We start from the raw sequence: 24536 nt of genomic DNA, 5'->3' as shown, positions 1-24536 counted from the left end.
CCCCCCCCCCCCCCCCCCCCCCCCCGCCCGCCCCCCGGAGATGTCATGAGAACATACGCAGGAGGAGGCTGATAACCACCAAAGATGTCAATGGATCCAGTTTTACTCCTTCACATCCTAAGAATGTGCCAAAGGATTTTTAAAGGTGCCATTTATCACCAAGGGTGGGAGAGCAGGTTGCTAACACTATTCATACAACCTCCAAAGTCGGCTTAAACAAACATGGCAACTGGGTGTAGGACCAGGTGTCATGACTGATTGATGGGGTCTATTAAGCACGCAAAGTTGCCAATATCTACATGCTCACTGGACACAGTCCAAAGCTATTACACGATGAGCTGTTATGTAACCTGAAGTACTAATGGAATTTGAACGGTACACATCTGATATGCTCCCCCTTTCTAATTTTTGGCATTAAGAGGCTATGTGAATTGACTGGAATGTAGGAGTCCTCCCCTCCATTCTCTCCCTTTCCTGATGACAGGAAGGCCATGTGATCACAGCAGAATATCTCATAATAGTTACTGATGTACTCAAAGTTTCCCCAAACCAAACGTTCCACTGTCCTGTTGAAATCTGACCTATTTTTAATAGGCTGCTCCGCTTAAAAATCAACATGATTTGCTGGAGCATGACTTGAGATGAAAGCTGTTTCCTGGGATGAATCCAAACTTCAAATCAATCCCCTGGACAAAACTCAACTCAGCCCAATAAATTACAGCCTACTTGATAAAATATTAAAGCAAAAATGAATTAATCCAATAACCATATGAAATCTATGGCTGCCCTGCCAGTTTCTTGCCCCTACTCAGTTGTTGACTTCTGGGCTCACTAAACTAATGACAAGGTTTGTCTGCCTACTGTTTCTTAACCCTGTGATACCTGCCTCTCTCCACCCCTCTAACCTGCCATATTTCAGGCTGGGACAATCAAACTCCTTTCCCCCATCAGAGACTACTCACTGTCCTCCTCCTTGCCTCCATAGGGAAATAGCATCTGCAGTAAGGTTTCAAAGAAAACGATCAGTGGAGCACAATGTAGAACTTTGTTTCCCCAAACTTTTCTTATTCATTACTATATAGCAATCTCGAGTTACAAATTCTATTGAACAGCTCCACAGCTACAAGTGAGTTATTAATAGCTTACCCTTCACAATCTATCAGGGGAGGTTGAGGCAGGTGGATTGCTGGAGCCTAGGAGTTCAAGACCAGCTGGGCAACATAGTAAAACCCCGTCTCTATAAAAAGTACAAAAATGCATAGTGCACGCCTGTAGTCCTAGCTACTTGGGAGGCTGAAGTGGGAGGATCACTGAGCCCAGGGAAATCGAGGCTACAATGAGCCTGGGTGACAGAGACACCGTCTCAACAAAACAAAACAAACACAAAAACTCTGTTGGCTTCTAGTAGTCTTTAGTGTGAAACCAGAATTAATGTGGGACTTCTCCCTGTTTTACTTCTTCATCGTTAAGCATTACCAAGCAGACATTTGTCAACAAAGTTATACAGTGCTTTCCTCACATGGGGCAGTGGTGGTGGGGGTGGGTGGGCGGTGGTGGTGGTTATATTTGGCAATCCAAAAGAGAATGAAAAAATAGAGATTAAAAACTAAGCAGTACCCAGTGACGGGTGATGCTGTATAGGAGGAATCCTACAAAGGGGGTAGTGATGATCACTTCCGCTTTGGCCAGAGGGAGCTACAGAATATTGTATGTGCCATCTTAGTCTTAGCGCAGAAAGCGCTGGAAGGTATCTACCTACAGTGGACCACCTGAAGATCACCGGACACTGCCAGGACAAAAGTGATCCCAATACAGCAGTGACAGTCACAGAATAGGAAAGACAGAAAAGCAAAAATTCAGAAATGTCTCCCACGTTAAACAGAAATGGCTGTGAATGAGAGCATTCTATTCCAGGTTAATATGTTCACAAAGAAAAACATATCCCTAAGTATACTCAATTACTGAGTATTTGGGTTACTAAGTAAAAGGACCTCAAACAATTGATGGTGAAGCCTCGGTTTGCACCTAAGAGGTGTGATAATGTCTGTGACTTCAGGGTATAATGACAAGTGCTTGCCACTGTGTAGGCTGAAGACAGCTGGGTTTTGATACAGTAATTCACATACAGGCCAGGTGCAGTGGCTCAAACCTATAATCCCAGCACTTTGGAAGGCCGAGGTGGGTGGATCACCTGAGGTCAAGAGTTTGAGACCAACCTGACCAACATGGTGAAAACCTGTCTCCACTAAAATACAAAAACTAGTGAGGTATAATGGCAGGCACCTGTAACCCAGGTACTTGGGAGGCTGAAACAGGAGAATCACTTGAACCCTGGAGGCGGAGGTTGCAGTAAGCCAAGATCCCACCATTGTACGCCAGCCTGGGTGACAAGAGTGAAATTCCGTCTCAAAGAAAAAAAAAGAATAATGCAAATACGAATATTTGCCACTACCTCAATTTTATTATTCTGCAGTGGATACAGCCTCAGATGCAGACAGGAAATACAATCAAAAGCAGAAATAAACCTATTTAATACAGGGCCATCAGATGATCCAGTTTTTCAAACTATCCTTGATTCAGTTCCTCCACCTCTGGATATACTGCCCACCATGACAGAATCCTTGATTTAAAGGATTCTTCTGGGAAACCAGACCAGTCCCTGACAATTTCAGGCATCCTAAGGTCATCTCTTGAAAAAATTACAATTAGCTACACATTGTTTTTTACTTACATTTTAAATGTGAATACATTTAGACAATGTACAATAACACATCATATTTATTGGCATCATTCCCTGCCATTAAAAAATGTAGAGAGGCATTTGTAGTCAAATCTAATGCAATGCTGTCAACATTTACGAAGCTCATCTTTAATAGACACTTTTCTCAAATTTTCAAGTAACTATCAGGATTAATTTGCACGTACATAACCATGTTTGGAAAAACTGAAGAACCAGAGAGGCAGCAAAGAGGCAGGACAGGTGTAGCCAATTCCCCTTCCCATGCACGTGCAAGGCATCACTAATCAATCCCAGTAACACTCCTTGTTTCCAAGCCCAGCATCAGAGCTCGCACAGGTGAGGAGACTTGTGTATTATGGCTCACCACACTCTGAAGGGAACAGCCAGGGTGATAAACAACCAGCAAGCCCCAAAGCATACAAATCAGTTGAACGTATAAAAATATTCAGTAGGCTGGCAAAATGATGATGCAGGGTGACGAGATAATTGTATTAAAATATCTGAAGAGGGACCTTGTGCTCAGTATGGCTCCAAAGGGTAGCTAGGCAATCAATAATCATTCCAGGGTAAACATGGTAGCATTCGTAAGAACGCATCAAGGAAGATTTTACCCAGATAAAAGGATAGAGGGGTAAACCTTCCCACCTCAGACTACAGATATGTAAGAGATTTTTCTTTTTATCTTTTATAAACAAGTCCCACTGATTCATGGAATGTTCTCACCAAAATTTCTAAGAAATAGAGACTAGCAGGTATAGTAGCTGTTTAACAGCTTTAGGGGAAGGATTAGTTTACTCTCACTAGCTGCTAATAAAGACATACCCTATACTGAGTACTTTAAAAAAGAAAGAAGTTTAGTTGACTCACAGTTAGTTCAGCGTGGCTGGGGAGGCCTCAGGAAACTTACAATTGTGGTGGAAGGGGAAGAAACACATCCTTCCCTCCATGGCGGCAGCAAGGAGAAGTGCCAAGCGAAAGAGGGAAAAAGCCAACAAATCTCGTGAGAACTCCCTCACTATCACGAGAACAGCAGCAAGGGGGTGGTAACTGATTCAATTATCTCCACCTGGTCCCTCCCATGACAGGTGGGGATTATTAGATCTACAATTCAAGATGAGATTTGGGTGGGAACACAGCCAAACCGAATCAGACCGTATCAGTGGGGGAGAATGCCTGATATATACGTAAAGCATGGGCTGAATTTATAATTTAAATATAAGTTGCATATTCACTGATCACACTGTACCTGTAAATCTAACTCTGAAAACCTCTTAATACTGGCCAGGTACTAATACCTCGAGGTCCATGCAAGGTACAACAAAATGTTCCAACCACTCCTTCAGGATATATGCCTACAAATTTACAACACGGTGACCTCCTCTGCTTGGAGAGTGAGAAAACTGTGCTACAAAAGATTAAGACAGAGACCCAAGATTTCCTAGAGAAGTCTTAGCAGTCTTGATGTAAAAACACATTTGTTTGTTTTTAAAGGAAATGAATCAGTCATGGCTTGGATGCATGGAGGGAGAAATTCTTCTGCAGGCCCTCAGGCAAATCGCTGCTCTCAGCTTGGTGGGCTGTGCTTATGTAACTTCTCAGTGACTCTGATTCCACTCTGTTGTTCTGTGACCCAGGGCAGACTATCCTACCCCTGTGAATCTCTGTCCCTGCATCTGTAGTATAAAAACACTAGAATACTGACACCCCAACCAGCCACACGATGAGGACTGAGTGAGGCAGTCTTTGTAGAAAGCTGAGTTCTTGGAATAGAGAAGCAATAGGATCAGGTCTCATTATTTAACATTTTACAATGGGTTTAAGCTCTATGCTTGGTTTCAAATCCTTAAAATCATTCCTATTTAGTCTAATCTGCTCATTAGATGTTGAAATACACCCTGAGGCTTTACTAACTACCCAGACTGACACAGGTTCAAGTGCCAGGAAAGAAACTACTTTTATAAGAATCATTTACACCTTCTAGAATACCCTAGAACAGAGGCAATTTTCTCCCTCAAACAATCTGTCCTTTCTTATATCCTACATTTTCCAGTGAAAAGACTTACAGAGGTAGGTGATAACCATTTGCCCCATCCTGCATTCTTCTCCCTCTTTAGCTAGAGGGAGAAACATGGTGTGGGTGTGAGAAGCTGGCTGGTCCAGAGACATTTCACACATATAATCCTACTTGGTAGCAGTGGTGGGAGGAGAGCTAGACCAGTGACCAGGATTATAAGAATCGGCGGGGAGGGAATAGGATCATTCCTCACTCCCATGCTAAAGTCACCCCCCTTTACGATGCAGTGGCCCATGCCCCTGTGTAAATACACACTGGTCAACCTGAATTATACCAGCATCACGTTTGAGATCAAAGGGGATCCACACAATAGGAGGTCTTATCTGCACAATCTTCAGAAATGCAGACACAAGAAGAAGGAAAGAATGATATTTGCGTGTTACATTTCAATTTAAATAATCCCCAAAGGTGTCAGGAAGCCCTACCAGCTGAATGATGAAATGACAGATGACAAGCCAGGCAGCTACCCTGACATGTCATGAGTTTCTGTCACAGACAGCAACGATTTTTGTTCATCCCATATCCACTCTCCCTTCTTTCTGGATTTCCTTTTTGAAAACTACTTCTCCTCTCTGTATGTAGTCTTGGTGAGACTGTCACTCAGGGTGCCCCTGCTCCCCCTGGCCAAGGTGTAGGATGTGGCCTAAGCTAAGCCAATCCAACCCTTGTTACCAGGACTCTGACCCTCAGATGGAGAAACCTGCTGGAATTTTCCATTGCAGCAGCAGCACGCTAATGAGACTGTCAGTTCTGTCCACCTAGAAGTCCAAGGCTTCCCACTTTCCATCCTTTACCAAGCCTGCTTCTCCACACTTCCTGTTGGGTCTCCTGGGCTATTGGACATCCTCCTGATAAAATCCTTTTGTGTTTGACTTAGCCAAAATTGGTGTCCGTTGTTTGCAAAATAAGAAAGCTAACTAATACAGATGTCTGACTTGCTTCCTCGAATTCTGGCCTATTAGAGGATTCCTATACCCAGCAAAGCCCTATAAGTATAAATGAGTCTCAAAATGATACTGTGTGTGTGTATATATATATATATATACACACATAAATTATATATTTTATATATATATATAAAATATATAATATATATATAATATATTATATCTTATATATATATTATTGTACTTTAGGTTCTGGGGTACATGTGTAAATCACGCAGGATTGTTGCATAGGTACATACATGGCAAGGTGGTTTGCTGCCTCCATCCCCCCATCACCTATATCTGGTATTTCTCCCCATGTTGTCCCTCCCCACCCTCCCCACCCCTCGCTGTCCCTCCTCTAGCCCCCTGCAACTGACCTCAGTGTGTGATGCTTCCCTCCCTGTGTCCACGTGTTCTCATTGTTCAACACCAGCCTATGGGTGAGAACATGCGGTGTTAGATTTTCTGTTTTTGTGTCAGTTTGCTGAGAATTATGGTTTCCAGATTCATCCATGTCCCTACGAAGGACATGAGCTCATCATTTTTTATGGCTGTGTAGTATTCCATGGTGTATATGTGCCACATTTTCTTTATCCAGTCTATCGTTGATGGACATTTGGGTTGGTTCCAAGTCTTTGCTATTGTAAATAGTGCCGCAGTGAACATGCGTGTGCATGTGTCTTTATAATAGAACAATTTAAATTTTATTTTGATTGAAAATATTTGTATATATTTATGGGGTTTCAATATGTGTATACATCGTGGAATAAGAAAATCATGTCACTTAACATATCCATCACCTCATACTTATTTCTTTTTGGTGAGAATATTTAGAATCTACTCTTTCAGCAACTTTGAAAAGACAAGGTGACTATTAATTATAGTTACCTTGCTGCGCAATAGATCACCAAAGCTTATTCCTCCCGTCTCACTGAGACTTTGTGCCCTTGACCAATATTTTTACTTTTCACCACCCACTCCCACCCTCCTCAGCCTCTGGTAACCACCATTCTGCTTTCCACTTCTGAGTTCAAATTTTTACATTCCACATAAAATGTAATATTTTCTATTCTAATATTCGTCTTTCTGTGCCTGGTTTACTTCACATAGCATAACGCCCTCTGGGCTCATCCATGTTATCACAAACTACAAAATTTCATTCTTCTTTCAGGCTGAATAGTATTGTATCCTGTCCACAGACCACATTTTTAAATCCTTTCATCTGTTGATGGGCACTTAAGTTGTTTCCATATCTTGGCATGTGAATAACCCTGCAGTGAACATGAGAGTACAGACATCTCATCAACACAGTGATTTACATTCGTTCGGCTACATACTCAGAAGTGAGGGCGAGGCGTGGTCGCTTGCACCTGTAATCTCAGCACTTTGGGAGGCCAAGGTGGGCAGATCACGAGGTCAGGAGATCGAGACCATCCTGGCCAACGTGATGAAACCCCGTATCTACTAAAAATACAAAAATTAGTAGGGCATGGTGATGCAAACCTGTGGTCCCAGCTACTTGGGAGGCTGAGGCAGAAGAATCACTTGAACCCATGAGGTGGAGGTTGCAGTGAGCTGAGATCACGCCATTGCACTCCAGCCTGGGTGATGAGTGAAACTACGTCTCAAAAAAAAAAAAAGTGGGACTGCAGGATGATGGTAAATCTATTTTTAGTTTTTTTGTGAAACTTCCATACCGTTTCCCAAAATGGCTGTTCTAACTTACATTCTCACCAATGGTAGACAAAGATTCCCTTTACTCCAAATCCTTGCCAACACTTACCATCTTTCTTTCTTTTCTTTTTTTCTTCTGAGTAGCTGGACTACAGCTGTGCGCTACCATGCCTGGCTAATTTTTTTGAATTTTTAAGAGAGACGCGGTTTCACTTTGTGGCCAGGCTGGTCTGGAATTCCTGCCCTCTAGTGATCCACCCGCCTTGGCCTCCCAACACTTCCCATCTTTCATCTTCTTTCTAATGGTCATTCTACTAGGCATGAGATGGTAGCTTATCATCGTTTTAATTTGCATTTCCCTGCTGATTAGTGGTATGAGCATTCCAACATGTATCTGTTGGCCTTTTTTATGTCTTCTTTTGAGAAATGTCTATTCAGGTCCTTTGTCCTTTTTTTTTTTTTTTTTTTTTTTTTTTTTTTTTGAGATAGAGTCTTACTCTGTCACCTGGGCTGGAGTGCAATGCACGGTCTCAGCTCATTGCAACCTCCATCTCCTGGGTTCAAGCAATTCTCCCACCTCAGCCTCCCAGGTAGCTGGGATTACAGGCCTGTATCACCACACCTGGCTAATTTTTGTATTTTAAGTAGAGATGGGTTTTCACGATGTTGGCCAGGCTGGTCTTGAATTCCTGACCTTGTGATCCACCTGCCTTGGCCTCCCAAGCATTGGGATTACAGGTGTGAGCTGCTGTGCCCGGCCCCTTAGCCCATTTTTAAGAGTTGTTTTCTTGCTAGCGAGTGGTTTGAATTTCTTGCACATTTCGGATTTGAGTCCCTGATCTGATGTATGATTTGTAAATATTTTCTCCCAATCTGTGGGTTGTCTTTTCACTCTATTCATTGTTTCCTTTGCTATGCAGAAACTTTTTAGTTCAATATAATCTCATTTGTCTATTTTTGCTTTGTTGTCTGTGCTTTTGAGGTCATATGCAAGAAATCGTTCCCCAGATTAGTGTCTTGTCATGTTACTCCTATGTTTTCTCCTAGTAGTTGTATAGTTGATACTGTGCATTTTTGAGTCTAATAAAAGAGAGAAACTAGAAAGCTTTAGAACAGTTCTTCAATGTGATATCTATACTGGCTCTAAATGTCACCTTCAGGAATTGGAGACACAGAGTGAAAGTGAAAGACAGGGAGTGAGAGAATGAGAAAGAAAGAGAGAGGGGGGAAGAGAATAATATGGTGTTTAAAATATAGTTTATATTATACAGAACAGAATGCATCTAAGTACATAGAGTTCCATGGGTTTTCCCATGTGTATATAATGCCAATCATGATATAAATCACTATCATTCCAGAAGTTTCTATCATGCCGCTTTCCAGCTATAATACTCGTCCCACCTGCATAGGTAAACACTGTTCTGATTTCTATCACCACAGCCTAATTTTTCCTGTTCTAGAACACCATATAAATGAAATCAGACAGCATGTGCTCTTGTGTCTGGCTTATTTTTCTCAACATAAAGTTTTTGAGATTCATCCAGGATTTTATATGTGTCAGTAGTGTGTTCTTTTTTTACTTTGAAGCAATACTCCATTATATGAATGTACCACAATTTATTTATTCAGTCTCCTGTTGATGGATATTTGGGTTGTTTCTGGTTGGAAGCTAATATGAAAAAAGGTGCTGTGAACATTCTTGGGCAAATTTTTTTATGGCCATACAATTACTTTTATTTCTCTTGAGCGAATTAATTTTTATTAAATGATGAAGAAGCTTTTCATAAAAGTTTGCAGAGAAGCAATAATACAAATTCTACAGGAAGAAAAAATGACCACTTCGCATCTTTTCTTTAAGGATAGGATGGGTTCAGAGGTATCATCTATTAAATTTATACTCCCTCTCTACAAGCTACATCCTCGCAACTACAAAACAGCCCCATTTCTTTACCATTCTAGACAAACATTTCCCTTCTCCTTAAAGTAGCATATACTCCTAATATGCCTTCTACATGGCAATTTAAAAAAAGAGAGAGAGAAATGGCGGTTCGGCACGGTGCCTCATGCCTGTAATCCCAGCACTTTGGGAGGTCAAGGTGGGCGGATCACGAGGTCAGGAGTTCCAGACCAGTCTGGCCAATATGGTGAAACCCTGTCTCTACTAAAAATACAAAAATTAGCTGGGGATGGAGATGTGCTCATGTAATCCCAGCTACTTGAGAGGCTGAGGTAGGAGAATTGCTTGAACCCAGAGGTTGGAGTGAGCCAAGATCATGCTACTGCACTCCAGTTCTGGGTGACAGAGCAAGACTCTGTATTGGGGGGAAAAAAAGAGAGAGAGATGGCTATACTCACTGACCTCCTAAGCTCGCTCGTTAATTCCCTTGCAGTAGGCTCCTAACAGCCCAACATTGTCTTATTTTCTCAGGTATTTCCCTTGGCCTCTTGCAGAGTTCAGCAGTGCTGACCACTTCTCTTTCTGAAAACCCTTTCCATGGCTTCCATATACATATGAGTAGAGATTCCTGTAGCCACACTTTGGGGTTTGAACCTGGCTCTATCACTTACTAGCTAGGAGACCTTGGGCAAGTTAGTTAACTAGTCTGGGTCTTTGTTTTATCTATAAAATGAAGGTAAAAACTAGTTCCCACCTGATGGGGTCGATGTGAAGATTAAATGAATTAATGCTTAGAATTGTGCCTAGAATATAGTAAGTGCTCAATACACATAAGTGATTTTTGTCATTTCACTTGGTCCTCATTGTATTTGTCTGCTTGAGCTGCCATAATAAAATAATACAGGCTGGGTGGCTTAAACAACAGAAATGTATTTTTCATAGTTCTGGAGGCTGGAAGTTCAAGATCAAGGTGCTGACAAGATAGGCTTAATTTGAGGCCTCTTCTCTTAGCTTCTAGGTAGCCACCTCCTTGCTGTGTGTTCATGTGACCTCTTCTTTCTGTGTTCTCAGAGAAAGAGAAACAGAGAGAGAGAGAGAGAGAAGAGAAGAAGAGAAGAAGAGAAGAGAAGAGAAGAGAAGAGAAGAGAAGAGAAGAGAAGAGAAGAGAAGAGAAGAGAAGAGAAGAGAAGAGAAGAGATATCTGGTGCCTGTTCTTTTTTAAAAAAATTTTATTTATTATACTTTAAATTCTGGGGTACATGTGCAGAACATGCAGGTTTGTTAAATGGGTATACACATGCCATGGTGGTTTGCTGCATCCATTAACCCATCATCTACATTAGGTATTTCTCCTAATGCTATCCCTTCCCTAGCCTCCCACCCCACAACAGGTCCAGTGTGTGATGTTCCCCTCCCTGTGTCCACGTGTTCTCATTGTTCAACTCCCAGTTATGAGTGAGAACATGTGGTGTTTGGTTTTCTGTTCCTGTGTTAGTTTGCTGAGAATAATGGTTTCCAGTTTCATCTATGTCCCTGCAAAGAACATAAACTCATCATTTTTTACGGCTGCATAGTATTCCATACTGTATATATGTCACATTTTCTTTATCCAGTCTATCACTCATGGCCAGTTGCTTTGGTTACAAGTCTTTCCTATTGTGAATAGTGCTGTAATAAACACGTGTGCATGTGTCTTTATAGTAGAATGATTTATAATCTGTTGGGTATACATCCAGTAATGGGATTTCTGGGTCAAATGGGATTTCTGGTTCTAATCCTTGAGGAATCACCACACTGTCTTCCACAATGGTTGAACTAATTTACACTCCCACCAACAATGTAAAAGCATTCCTATTTCTCAACATCCTCTCTAGCATCTGTTCTTTCCTAACTTTTTAATGATTGCCATTCTAACTGGTGTCAGATGGTATCTCATTGTGGTTTTGATTTGCATTTCTCTAATGACCAGTGATGATGCATAAATGTCTGCTTTGGAGAAGTGTCTGTTCATATCCTTCGCCCACTTTTTGATGGGGTGGTTTGTTTTTTTCTTGTAAATTTGTTTAAGTTCCATGTTGATTCTAAATAGCAGCCTTTTGTCAGATGGATAGATTGCAAAAATTTTCTCCCTTTCTATAGGTTACCAGTTCACTCTAATGATAGTTTATTTTGCTGTGCAGAAGCTCTTTAGCTTAATTAGATCCTAACTGTTAATTTTGGCTTTTGCTGCCATTGCTTTTCGTGTTTTAGTCATGAAGTCTTTGCCCATGCCTATGTCCTAAATGGTATTGTCTACGTTATCTTCTAGGATTTTTATGGTTTTAGGTCTTACATTTAAGTCTTTAATCCATCTTGAGTTAATTTTTGTATAAGGTATAAGGAAGGGGTCCAGTTTCAGTTTTCTGCATATGGCTAGCCAGTTTTCCCAACACCGTTTATTAAACAGTGAATCCTTTCCCCATTGCTTGTTTTTGTCAGGTTTGTCAAAGATCAGATGGTTGTAGATGTGTCTAGCATTATTTCTGAGGCCTCTGTTCTGTTCCATTGTTCTATATGTCTGTCTTGGTACCAGTACCATGCTGTTTTGGTTACTGTAGCCTTTTAGTATAGTTTAAAGTCAGGTAGTGTGATGCCTCCAGCTTTGTTCTTTTTGCTTAAGATTGTCTTGGCTGTATGGGCTCTTTTTGGGTTCCATATAAAATTTAAAGTAGTTTTTTTTTTTCTAAATCTGTGAAGAAAGTCAATCATAGCTTGATGGTGACAGCATTGAATGTATAAATTACTTTGGGCAGTATAGCCATTTTCATAATATTAATTCTTCTATTCATGAGCATGGGATGTTTTTCCATTTATTTGTATCCCCTTTTATTTCTTTGAGCAGTGGTTTATAGTTCTCCTTGAAGAAGTGCTTCACATCCCTTGTAAGTTGTATTCCTAGGTATTTTCTTCTCTTTATAACAATTGTGAATGGGAGTTTGCTCATGATTTTGGCCTCTGTTTGTCTATTATTGGTGTCTAAGAATGCTTGTGATTTTTGCACACTGATTTTGTATCCTGAGACTTTGATGAAGTTGCTTAACAGCTTAAGGAGATTTGGGGCTGAGATTTTGGGTTTTCTAAATATACCATGTCGTCTGCAAACAGAGATAATTTAACTTCCTCTTTTCCTATTTGAATACCTTTTATTTCTTTCTCTTGCCTGATCGTCCTTGCCAGAACTTCCAGTACTATGTTGAATAGGAGTGGTGAAAGAGGGCATCCTTGTCTTGTGCCTGTTTTCAAAGGGAATGCTTTCAGCTTTTGCCCATTCAGTATGATGTTGGCTGTGAATCTGTCACAAATAGCTCTTATTTATGACAAATTTATTATTCTTAATCCTAAGTTCTAATTTGAGATACGTTCTATCACTACCTAGTTTATTGAGAGTTTTTGCATGAAGGGGTGTTGAATTTTATTAAAGGCCTTTTCTACATCTATTGAAATAATCATGTGGTTTTTGTCATTGGTTCTGTTTATGTGATGGATTACGTTTATTGATTTGTGTATATTGAACCAGTCTTGCATCCCAGGGATGAAGCCAACTTGATCATGGTGGATAAGCTTTTTGATGTGCTGCTGGACTCAGTTTGCCAGTATTTTATTGAGGATTTTTGCATCAATGTTCAACAGGGATATTGGCCTGAAATTTTCTTTCCGTGTGTGTGTGTGTGTCTCTACCAGGTTTTGGTATCAGGATGATGCTGTCCTTTACAATGAATTAGGGAGGAGTCTCTCTTTTTCTATCATTTGGAATAGTTTCAGAAGGAATGGTACCATCTCCTCTTTGTACCTCTGGTAGAATCTGGCTGTGAATCCATCCAGTTCTCAGCTTTTTTGGTTAGTACGCTATTAATTACTGCCTCAATTTCAGAACTTGTTATAGGTCTATTCAAGTTCTATTCAGTTAGCTCTTGTTGCTGCATTGATCCCTTTACCATTATGTCTTTGTCTTTTTTTTTTTTTTTTAATTATCTTTGTTGGTTTAAAGTCTGTTTTATCAGAGACCAGGATTTCAACCCTTACTTTTTTTTTTTTCTTTTTTTTTGGCGTTCCATTTGCTTGGTAAATATTTGCCCATCCCTGCATTTTGAGCCTATGTGTGTCTTTGCACATCAGATAGGTCTCCTGAATACAGCACACCCAATGTGTCTTGACTCTATCCAATTTGCCAGTCTGTGTCTTTTAATTGGGACATTTAGCCAGTTTGAATTTAAGGTTAATATTGTTATGTGTGAATCTGATCCTGTCATTACGATGCTAGCTGGTTATTTGGCCTGTTAGTTGATGCAGTTTCTTCATAGTGTCGATGGTCTTTACAATTTAGTATGTTTTTGCAGCGGCTGGTATGAGTTTTTCCTTTCCATATTTAGAGCTTCCTTCAGGGGCTCTTGTATGCAGGACTGGTGGTGAAGAAATCTCTCAGCATTTGCTTATTTGTAAAAGATTTTATTTCTCCTTCACTTATGAAGCTTAGTTTGGCTGGACATGAAATTATGGGTTGAAAATTCTTATCTTTAAGACTGTTGAATATTAGCCCCCACTCTCTCCTGGCTTGTAGCTTTCTTCAGAGAAATATGCTGTTAGCCATGCCTTTCTCTCTGGCTGCTCTTAACATTTTTCCTTCATTTCAACCTTGGTGAATCTGATGATTATGTGTCTTGTGGTTGCTCTTCTCAAGGAGTATCTTTGTGGTGTTCTCTGTCTTTCCTGAATTTGAATGTTGGCCTGTCTTCCTAGGTTGGGAAGTTCTCCTGGATAATATCCTGAAGAGTGTTTTCCAACTTGGTTCCATTCTCCCCGTCGCTTTCAGGTACTCCAGTCAAACATAGGTTTGGTCTTTTCACATAGTCCCATATTTCTTGGAGGCTTTGTTCATTTCCTGTTCATTCTTTTGTCTCTTGTCTTCACACTTGACTTCATTAAGTTGATCTTCAATCTCTGATATCCCTTCTTCTGTTTGATTGATTGAGCTATTGATACTTCTGTATGCTTCACAAAGTTCTCATGCTGTGTTTTTCAGCTCAATCAGGTCATTATGTTCTCGTTGAAACTGCTTATTCTAGTTAGAAATTCCTCTAACCTTTCTTCAAGGTTCTTAGCTTCCTTGCATTGGGTTAGAACATGCTCCTTTAGCTCGGAAGAGTTTGTTACTATCCACCTTCTGAAGCCTACTTCTGTCAGCTCGTCAAACTCATTCTCCATCCAGTTTTGTTCCCTTGCTGACGAGGAGTTGTGATCCTTTGGAGGAGAAGAGGCATTCTCGTTTTTAGAATTTTCAGCCTTTTTGCACTGGTTTTTCCGCACCTTGGTGGATTTATCTACCTTTGGTCTTTGATCTTCGTGACCTTCAGATGGGGTTTTTGTGTGGATATCCACTTCGTTGATGTTGATGCTATTCCTTTCTGATTGTTAGTTTTCCTTCTAATAGTCAGGCTCCTCTGCTGCAGATCTGCTGGAGTGTGCTGGAGGTTCACTCCAGATGCTGTTTGCCTGGGTATCACCAGCAGAGGCTGCAGAACAGCAAACGTTGCTGCCTGTTCCTTCCTCTGGAAGCTTTGTCCCAGAGAAGCACCTGCCAGATGCCACCTGGAGCTCTCCTGTATGAGGTGTCTGTCAACCCCTGCTGGGAGGTGTCTCCCAATCAGGAGGCACAGGGGTCAGGGACCCACTTGAGGAGGCAATCTGTCCTTTAGCAGAGCTCAAGTACTGTGCTGGAATATTTGTTGCTCTCGTCAGAGCCAGCAGGCAGTAACGTTTAAGTTTGCTGAAGCTGTGTGCACGGCCACCCCTTCCCCCAGGTGCTCTGTCCCAGGGAAATGGGAGTTTTATCTATAAGCCCCTGAGTGGAGCTGCTGCCTTTCTTTCAGAAATGCCCTGACCAGAGAGGAAGAATCTAGAGAGGCAGTCTGGCTACAGAGGCTTTGCCCAGCTGCAGTGGGCTCCAGCCCATTCGAACTTCCTAGGGGCTTGTTTACACTGTGAGGGGAAAACTGCCTACACAAGCCTCAGTAATGGTGGATGCCCCCTCTTCCCACCGAGCTCAAGCATCCCAGGTCCACTTCAGACTGCTGTGCTGGCAGTGAGAATTTCAAGCCAGTGGATCTTAGCTTGCTGGGCTTCGTGGGGGTAGGATCTGCTCAGCTAGGCTCCCTGGCTTCAGCCCTCTTTCCAGGGGAGTGAATGGTTCTGTCTTGCTGACATTCTAGGCCCCAGTGCGGTACAAAAAAAATCCTGCAGCTAGCTCAATGTCTGCCCAAATGGCCACCCAGTTTTGTGCTTGCAACCCTGGGCCCTGGTGTAGGCACCCGAGGGAATCTCCTGATCTTTGGGTTGCAAAGACCATGAGAAAAGCTGGAATACACCATTCCTCATGGCACAGTCCCTCACGGTTTCCCTTTGTGGGGGAGGGAGTTCCCCGACCCCTTGCACTTCCCAGGTGAGGTGACGCCCCACCCTGCTTCAGCTCGCCCTCCGTGGGCTGCACCCACTCTCTAACCAGTCCCAATGAGATGAGCCGGGTACCTCAGCTGGAAATGCAGAAATCACCCACCTTCTGCATTGATCTCGCCGGGAGGTGCTGATCAGAGTTGTTCCTATTCGGCCATCTTGCCAGCCACCTCTGTTCCTCTTACAAGAACACTAATCCTATCAGATCAGGGCCCTGCTTAAGACCTCATTTAATCTTAATGAGTTCCTTAGAGGCCCCATCTTCAAATACACTGTGAATTAGGGCTTTAACATCTGAATTTTGGAGAGACATAAACATTTAGTCCATAGCATTCATTGTGCTGTTTGTATTAGCAGAGCTTACAAACCATAATAAACATTATTAACGTAAGAAATGATATATGGGGTGACAATGCTGTGGTCCCTCTCCTATACCTGGCTCACCTTCTCAGTGTCCTTTAATGGCTGAGACTCTTTCCCCGGCTTCCTTAATGTAACAAACTCCAAAGCTCATTTCCTGGTCCTTGTAAAATCCATTTTGTTATTCTACATTTTCTTGAAGGTCTTATCCACTGATCTCACTAAGGCTGATGACTGCACGTATGTGTCTACAAGCCTAAGATATCTCCCTGAACTTCAGAACCTTGCATCCCCAACCTCCTGTTGCGTCCCACCATTCATTCAGACTCAACACATACAAAACCAAAATCATTTTTTTTTTCACAAGGAGGTTGCCCTCTAGGCTTTTGTCCTCAATGATATGCTCATCCCCGAAGCAATCATGGCTTAGTCTTGCCAGGTATCCCTGGCATGTACAAGAGAACTCTCAGAATGGATCTTGTGGGGGCACTCCAGATATACATCACTAGTGAAATAGAAACTACCTCTCATTTCCCTGAGGTCCCTTTCCACTCTGAACGTTCATAATGATAACGGATTATCTATGTACAGGGGTGGGCTGTGGAAATGAGAGTGCCTATGAATAAAACTGCTTCATTAAAACATGAACAGTCCAATGCCAGGTCCACCGGCTCTTAGTCATAAGCCTCCCTCCCCGCTGTATTACAGTTCTGGTAGTATTGTCTATGTTTTTATCTGACAGTGCCCCCTGCCCTGTCATGTCCCACCATGGTATCTGTGTTGGAGCAGACTGCTGGACTGGCGGAGAAGTCAGAAGCACACCTGGGAACCTGGCCCCCAGCATTCCATCTTTTGCCCCTCAGAGCTTTAATCAAGGGGTGGATCTCGAATGAAGTGGCTCGGGGCTCTGTGGATATCACACTACGTGGTGGCGCCTTTAATATTCCCTGAAGCCACATCTGCTATTCTTGCAAACAACCTAATAAAAGTCACCTGGACTTACAAGGAAGGCATTCAGGAAATTTCACTGGAGCTTCCTGCCTGCAGGAAGGAAGCAGTATTTGGCGCACCAAGTACTAGGGCTGGCTACAAATACTCCATTTCTCCTCCTTTGAGCACAAGGTGGGAGGGTGCCTCCCTTCCCCCTTGGAAGTCAGGTGTGATACGTGACTTGCTTTGGCCAATGAGATGTGAATAGAAACAACGTGGATGAATTCTAATTGAAGCTTTAAGAACCCGAGTCTGGCTATTATTAAGAAGTCTAAAATAACAAGATGCTGGCGAGGTTGTGGAGAAAAAGGAACGCTTATACACTGTTGATAAGAGTGGAAATTCCTCAAAGACCTAGAGACAGAAATACCATTTGGCCCAGCAATCCCATTTCTGGGTATATACCCAAAGGAATATAAATCATTCTATTATAAAGACACATGCATGAATTATGAACATACACATTCATGTCCACTCACTGTACTATTCAAAATAGCAAAGACATGGAATCAACCTAAATGCCCACAGATGATAAACTTGATAAAGAAAATGTCATATATATACACCATGGAATACTATGCAGCCCTAAAAAAGAATGAGATCATGTCCTTTGCAGGGACATGGATGGAGCTGGAGGCCATTATCCTTAGCAAACTAATGCAGGAACAGAAAACCAAATACTGCATGTTCCTACTTATAAGTGGGAGCTAAATGATGAGGACACATGGACACACTGGAGCCTACAAGCAGGCAAAGAATGGGAGGAGGGAGAAGATCAGGAAAAATAACTAATGGACACTAGGCTCAATAACTGGGTGATGAAATAATCTTTACAACAACCCTCCCAAAACATGTTTGCCTGTGTAACAAACCTGCACATCCTGCACATGTACCCCTGAACTTAAAAGTAAGAAGAAAAAAAAAAGAACTTGAGTCTGGGTTACTTGTTCCTTTTCCCTGCCTCAGTGAAAACATGAGTTGAGGTACAGCTTCTACCAGCCTGGGTCCCCAAGGAAGCAAAATACACACACCCTTACACATGGAACGTGAGCAGGAGTCAAGCTTTTGTCTTGTGAAGTCATTTGGATTTGGGGGTTATTTGTTACTGTAACATAACCCAGCAGCTGCTGACAGAAAACCATCACTCTGTTCATGTCACTGACTGGCGACCTTCAATTTCTGACTCAGCCTTCCCTCTGGCTTTTCAATTGCCACTCTCTTTAGTTCAGCTCTCAGGGTCACACAGTACACTCAGGCTACCCAACATAAAGCTGCCTCCTGGTTTAAGGATTAAAACTGATACCTGACGCCCTGTAGTGTATGATAAAGCTCCAGAGTCTCATGCTGTCCAGCCCCCATTACTCTTGACATGAAAACAGGTGGAATTTTCTCCAATCTCAGCACCTAAACAAGGAGCTTTCTATTAAACTGCCCATTCTAGGTGGAATGGACATATATATTTATTGTCCAAGACAGAGAGTGAAAGGGGACTGGGACGACAGGCATCAACTATCACTGCTGCGAGTGAACTGGGATGCATGGGCACCCTAATTCCACTTTTGCCATCTTTACTGTTCCCAGGCTATGAGAAAAATTCTGGAGGCATTATCTAAGGATAGGTCACCAAATCCAGGAAATGCAATTAAAGGCCTAAGAAGAACCATCTGGTAAAATTAATGTGTTTATCAGAGCGTATACTCCGCTTTTACTATTCTACGTAGCATCGTACTGAATGAGTGCAGCTGTTTCCCTAAGTAGGCACATGCGAATAGCAGGAGACATCCAAACAAAACCAAAAGCCCGATGCGAAATCCAGCCGTGAAGCCTGAACACCCTGCAGAAACGTTAGCAGTTTCTTCCTCCCGCCGGTCAGCCTGGGATCCATTTAAGAGGAGGAAGGATAAAATCAAGAAAACAATCTCAGCAGCAAAAGGAATTACTTAAACAAAGCCAAAGTAAACTCAGCTTCAGTGACCAAAAGCTTCCTCTCTCCTAGGCATGTGAGAAATATCAATGTCAGTGACTATTTTAAAAGACTGCTTAATTTTCTAGTAACACAATGTAAAGGATAGTTGATTAATCTGCATTAGGATGTTACTCATTAAGCGTCTCAGTGGCTTACCGTAAAGAAGTATGCACTGATTTTGGTAGAAGAATGTTTTCCTGTCTGTCTCAATCCCCACTTCCCTGTCTCCTCTTCATGTGATGTGGGTCCCCTACCATAGGGATGGTCACATGACCTGAGCTAGCCCAGGTATCCCATGCCCAAAACTTGGTTCCAGGGATGGGAATAGGATCCAAACAAGACCACGGTATAGTCTGTCTGGGATTGGAACAGTCACTGGGTGTATCAGTTTCATAGGATTGATGTAACATATCACACAAACTGGTTGGTGTCCTGTTGAACACAAACAAGAGAAATTTATTCTCTCACAGTTCTGGAGGCCAGAAATCCAAAATCAATGTGTTGGTAGACTTTCCCTCCAAAGTCTCTGAGAGAGGGAAACTTCCATGCCTCTTCCTGGTTTCTGCAAGTTGCCAGCAACCCTTGGTGTTCCTTGGCTCATAGCTGCATCACTCTAGTCTCCGCCTCCGCCTCCACATGGGCTGCCTTCCCCCTGTCTGTGTCTTCACATGGTGCTCTCTGTGTGGGTCCCCAGTCACAGTGGATTAGGGCCTATTCTACTCCACTGTGAACTCTTCTAAACTTACATCTTAATTAGATCTGCAAAGACTCTCTTTCCAAAGAAGGTTACATCACAGGAACCTGGGGTACCTTTAATAAATCTTTTTGAGGGTGCAATTCAACCTACAACACCAGGTCAGAGAGTCTCTCCCACTATGGCTGCGAGCTCAAAGCCACAGTAAGCCTGCTCAACTTTCCGAGATGGAAGTGAGCAGAATCTAGAGCTGGAGGAAGATGGGAAAGGCAGGGTCCTGTTACTGATTCCCTGGAATGAAGCCACATCTGAACCCCAGGCCACCTCTTGGATTTCCCAGTAACATGACTAACGAAATACCTTTCTGATTGAAATGTATTTAGTTTGGGTTTCTGTCGCTTACAACCAAGAGTTTCCATTAATACATCCACCAACGAACAATGCTCTATAATGTGAATTCAAGTAGTTTCCCATAATCTGGGTGGGACAGAGGATGGAAGAATTTATGAAAAAGATTGGCCATGGGCTAATAATTATTGAAATTAGGCGGATATATAGGAGTGTATCTCACTATTATACTATTTTCTCTACTTTTACCTATGTTAGAAATTTTCCAAAAAATCAGTAAAATCAAATGTTCAAAAAATAAGTTCTTCCAGGTCTTATAATTAAAGTCTATAACAAATAGAGGGGAAAATATAACACAAAAGGCAGACTCATATATAAGCCAGACAACAGTAGGCAACCACATGTAATACATGAAAACATCAGCAAAGTTTTCTTTGTGTTCTGCATAGGGTTATCAATATTGGACCCGCATCGAACAGACATCAAGGTCTTAGACAATAGCAGCTGGCTGATAGCCACCCCAGACTACATAGAAAGGTCTGGCAAGGCAGCTTCTGCTCCTGGGGAAATAACAGAATGCACACTGCTCAGAGTAGTGTGAAATTCATCTTTCCTCCCAGGTAATCACAATAAAACAACTATTTTCCACAGCCAGCCATAAAGCAAGGGTGCAGCTCAGACAAAAGACAGGGTCACTTCTTCTCTAAATGTTCACTGACAAGCATTGGTGTTCTGACACAATATTTCATGATACATCGAATACCCATGATTCTATCCCTTGATGTAGGCTAGAGTCATCCCTTCTTGGATTGGAAGTTCTCTACCCTAGCTACTCATAAGAATCACCTGGGATCTTTAAAAAATTGTGATGTCCAGGCTGCACCCCAGACCAATTAAATCACAATCTCTTGGGAGGGGTACAGGGATCAGTGTCTCTAGGAGGCTCCTCAGTGATCTAATGAGCAACTAGGGCTGAGAACCACTGCGCTGGACAGATCTACATCTGTGAGGCAGTTGCTCACTTTGGATACATGCCCCACGTCTCTAAGGTAGCCACCACTAACAGTCAGAGCAAACTCACTTCTTCATTTACTCTAGTGAGTAAATCTCAACCAATCTAGAACCTTGTTCCTTCTTCTTTGTGCTAGTTTCCTTGAGGCTGCATGACAAAATACCATAAACTTGGTGACTTCAAAAGAGAAATTTATCCTCACAGTTGTAGAGGCTGGGAGCCTGAAACCAAGGTATTGGCAGAGCCATGCCCACTTTGAAGGTTCTAGGCAAGGATACTTCCTTGTTTCTTCCTAGCTTTTGGTGGCTTCCAGTAATCCTTGCTGTTTCCTGGTAGAAGCATCACTCCAATCTCCGTCTGCATCATCACTTGGCATCCTCCCTGTATGTCTGTGTCCTTGCTCCTCTTCTTATTGGGAACACCAGTCATTCCAGATTAAGAGCCCACCCTTCTCCAGTATGAAGGCAGCATAACTGATTACTTCTGTAATGGTTCTATTTCCAATAAGGTCACATTCTAAGGTTCCAGGAAGAATACTGATTTGGGTGGCGGGTGGGGGAAGTATTTAACTCAGTACACTTTTCTTCACCCATATTAAGTAAGTCTTACACTTTGTCTTCACCAGAATGCATGTAAGACATAGTTAATTGGGAGTACGGTGCCTTTAAGAAATGTTACTTTGAAATCATTTTAGATTTATAGGAAAGTTACAAAGGTAGTACAGAAGTTCCTATATACTCTTTACCCAGCTTCTCCTGATGTTAACAAGTTACAAAACCATTTATAGGCCTGGTGCAGTGGTTCGCCTCTGCAATCCCAGCACTTTGGGAGGCCCAGGTGGGTGGATCACTTGAGGTCAAAAGTTTGAGACCAGCCTGGCCAACATGGCAAAACCCCGTCTCTACTAACAATACAAAAATTAGTTGGATGTGGTGGCGGGCACCTGTAATCCCAGCTACTCAGGAGGCTGAGGCAGGAGAATCGCTTGAACCCAAGAGGTGGAGGTTGCAGTGAGCCGAGATCATGCCACCACACTCGGCTTTATCTCAAAAACAAAACGAAAACAAAAAACAAACCATTTATAAAAACTAAGACATTAACACTGGTATAATACTATTAACTAAACTATGCACTTCATGCCCATTTCACCAAGTTTTCCAACAATACCCTTTTTCTGTTTCAAGATCCAAATAGGGATACCATCTTAAATTTAACGTAATACTCTAAAGAATGACAAAGGTCAGAACCAAACTCTCTACAGAATCAAATCAAAACTTCACTTTGGCATCCTTCTTTTGCTTACCCGTCACCCTGTTCCTCACCCTTGTATTTGCACGCAGCAGGCTCTATGTTTCCTCTGTACATCCTTCCTGCTTGAATTGGATAGTCTCAATTTTTTAGGCAAGTTAGTACTTAACAATTTTGAGGTCATGGGACCACTCTGAGAATCTAGTAGAAGCTACAGAGTCTCTGAGAACACAGCACAGATAAAAACTATTTAGCATCCAATTTCAGAGCAGTCAGATACTAATCCACTTCCCTCCTCCCCAAGGGCTTCTACCTAAGTATAGAACCACCTTGCACAGTTTGGCTTCCCCAGCCATTGATTCTTCAATGAAATCAGCACAACTCACTAGCAATCCCTCTTCCAAGACAATTTCTCCAGATCCTGGACATAGGGCAGTGCTCCATACTTTGGGTATTGGCCAACCTTAGCTGTCCCAGCCTCTGCCTCGGGCTGAGGCTGAGAAGGACTGGCTGGGCAGAGCTCTTCAGCTGGGCCCTGAAGGCAGCTGGACTCCCTCTCCAGCCAACTTGGCTGTCAGCACAGACCCCCACAAGTTTTGCTTGACCCAACACTTCTTCTGAGCCCACTTTCTCCATGGGTGGGAAGAAATATCTCAGAATTTTAAAACTTCTCAGTCCACAAGCCATGTTATCATCTGGGTTTTGACAAAGAAAAGTGACTCCAGCATCCAGAGTGAGATCAACGAGCTCTATCCACTTTGGATCTCATGTCATTTGGAAAAGACGGGGACCTTGGACACAAGGCAATGCCTGCCTACTATTCTTTGTCTTTGGAATCAGCGTGTGAGGCCCCCTACAGGTGAGAACCATATAACTGTACAATCTCACATGTTCTCTTAAGCTCCCATATCAGCCTTGTGGCATGAACCAAGGAAAGGGAAACTCCATCTCCACTCTCGACTCACAACTCTATGTTTGAACCTCTTCTCCAGCTGATTCCTTGAACCCTGTTCCATCCCCCTCACCTTGCCATCCTCAGATGTTGCCTGTTTCAATGCCTCATCCATCTGACTCATGCTGAAGATGGTCCAGGTGTTACCTGAGCTATGCTACTTTAGTAAAGACCCATGCAAGCTTTTCTTTGCCCTGGAGTCATACTTTCTCCCCTATGACACCCCCAGCCAGGGTCACACCAATACCTCCAACATCAATCAGAAGTCAGCAAAAATGGAAAACAGACAAAAATAACTTCTACGGACAGGGCTGCATCTATTCTTACCTTCTGCAAATGGCTCCCATTCATAAAACCGGCCCATAAATGGCTTGTTATTGTAGGATGCACACTGTACCTCCCGGATGCTTCTACTGCTTTCTGGACATACCTAATAAAGCAGATAATAAATATGCAATTAGTGTCCGTACTTTTCATAGCTCCGGGATACCTTTCCAAGCCCTGGGTACCCTTCCAACTTTATTTTATTTATTTATTTATTTATTTATTTATTTATTTATTTATTCTGAGATGGAGTCTCACTCTTGTCACCCAGGCTGGAGTGCAGTGGTGTGATCTTGGCTCACTGCAACCTCTGCCTCCCAGGTTTGAATGATTCTCCTGCCTCAGCCTCCAGAGTAGCTGGGATTACAGGTGCATGCCACCACGCCCAGCTAATTTTTTGTATTTTTAGTAAAGACAGGGTTACCCCATATTGGCAGGTTCGTTTTGAACTCCAGACCTCAAGTAATCTACCTCGGCCTCCTGAAGTGCTAGGATTACAGGCATGAACCACTGCACCTGGCCAATTGTCACTTTCATTACAAAAATATTACATGTTTATTATAAAAAAATTAAAAAATACAAATAGACTAAAAGTTAATTCTGAATTAAAAACATCTATAACCTCACCTTCCAAGGATAACACTTTTAACCTCTCTCTGTGTATACACACACACACTCTCCACACACTTTTTCATCTTTTTCACACTTTTGTAACTCAGTGGATTGTGGACTCCTTTCCAAGTCATGAAATATTTATGTTGTCAAGTACTGAGCAATTCTAGATGATTTTGAAGGTGTATTTGTTTGTGGTCTAGCCTATTAGCAATTTTACTCATTGAGAG

General features: G+C 42.2%; 1 protein-coding gene across 1 annotated transcript in view; it reads right to left on the bottom strand.

The window, feature by feature from the left end:
* THSD4 (thrombospondin type 1 domain containing 4) overlaps positions 1-24536 on the bottom strand; it is a 661199-nt gene that overhangs the window by 498388 nt on the left and 138275 nt on the right. The window contains exon 6 of the mRNA XM_032244849.1: positions 23698-23800. Within this exon, the coding sequence (XP_032100740.1) occupies positions 23698-23800 (103 nt within the window). The remainder of the gene's footprint in view (positions 1-23697; positions 23801-24536) is intronic.

This window comes from Sapajus apella, unplaced genomic scaffold (genome assembly GCF_009761245.1).
Source record: "Sapajus apella isolate SASKATOON/1434 unplaced genomic scaffold, GSC_monkey_1.0 scaffold55, whole genome shotgun sequence".
Classification (NCBI taxonomy): Eukaryota; Metazoa; Chordata; class Mammalia; order Primates; family Cebidae; genus Sapajus; species Sapajus apella.
Note: the sequence above shows the minus strand (reverse complement) of the source record. Positions and strands in the feature narration are given on the sequence as shown.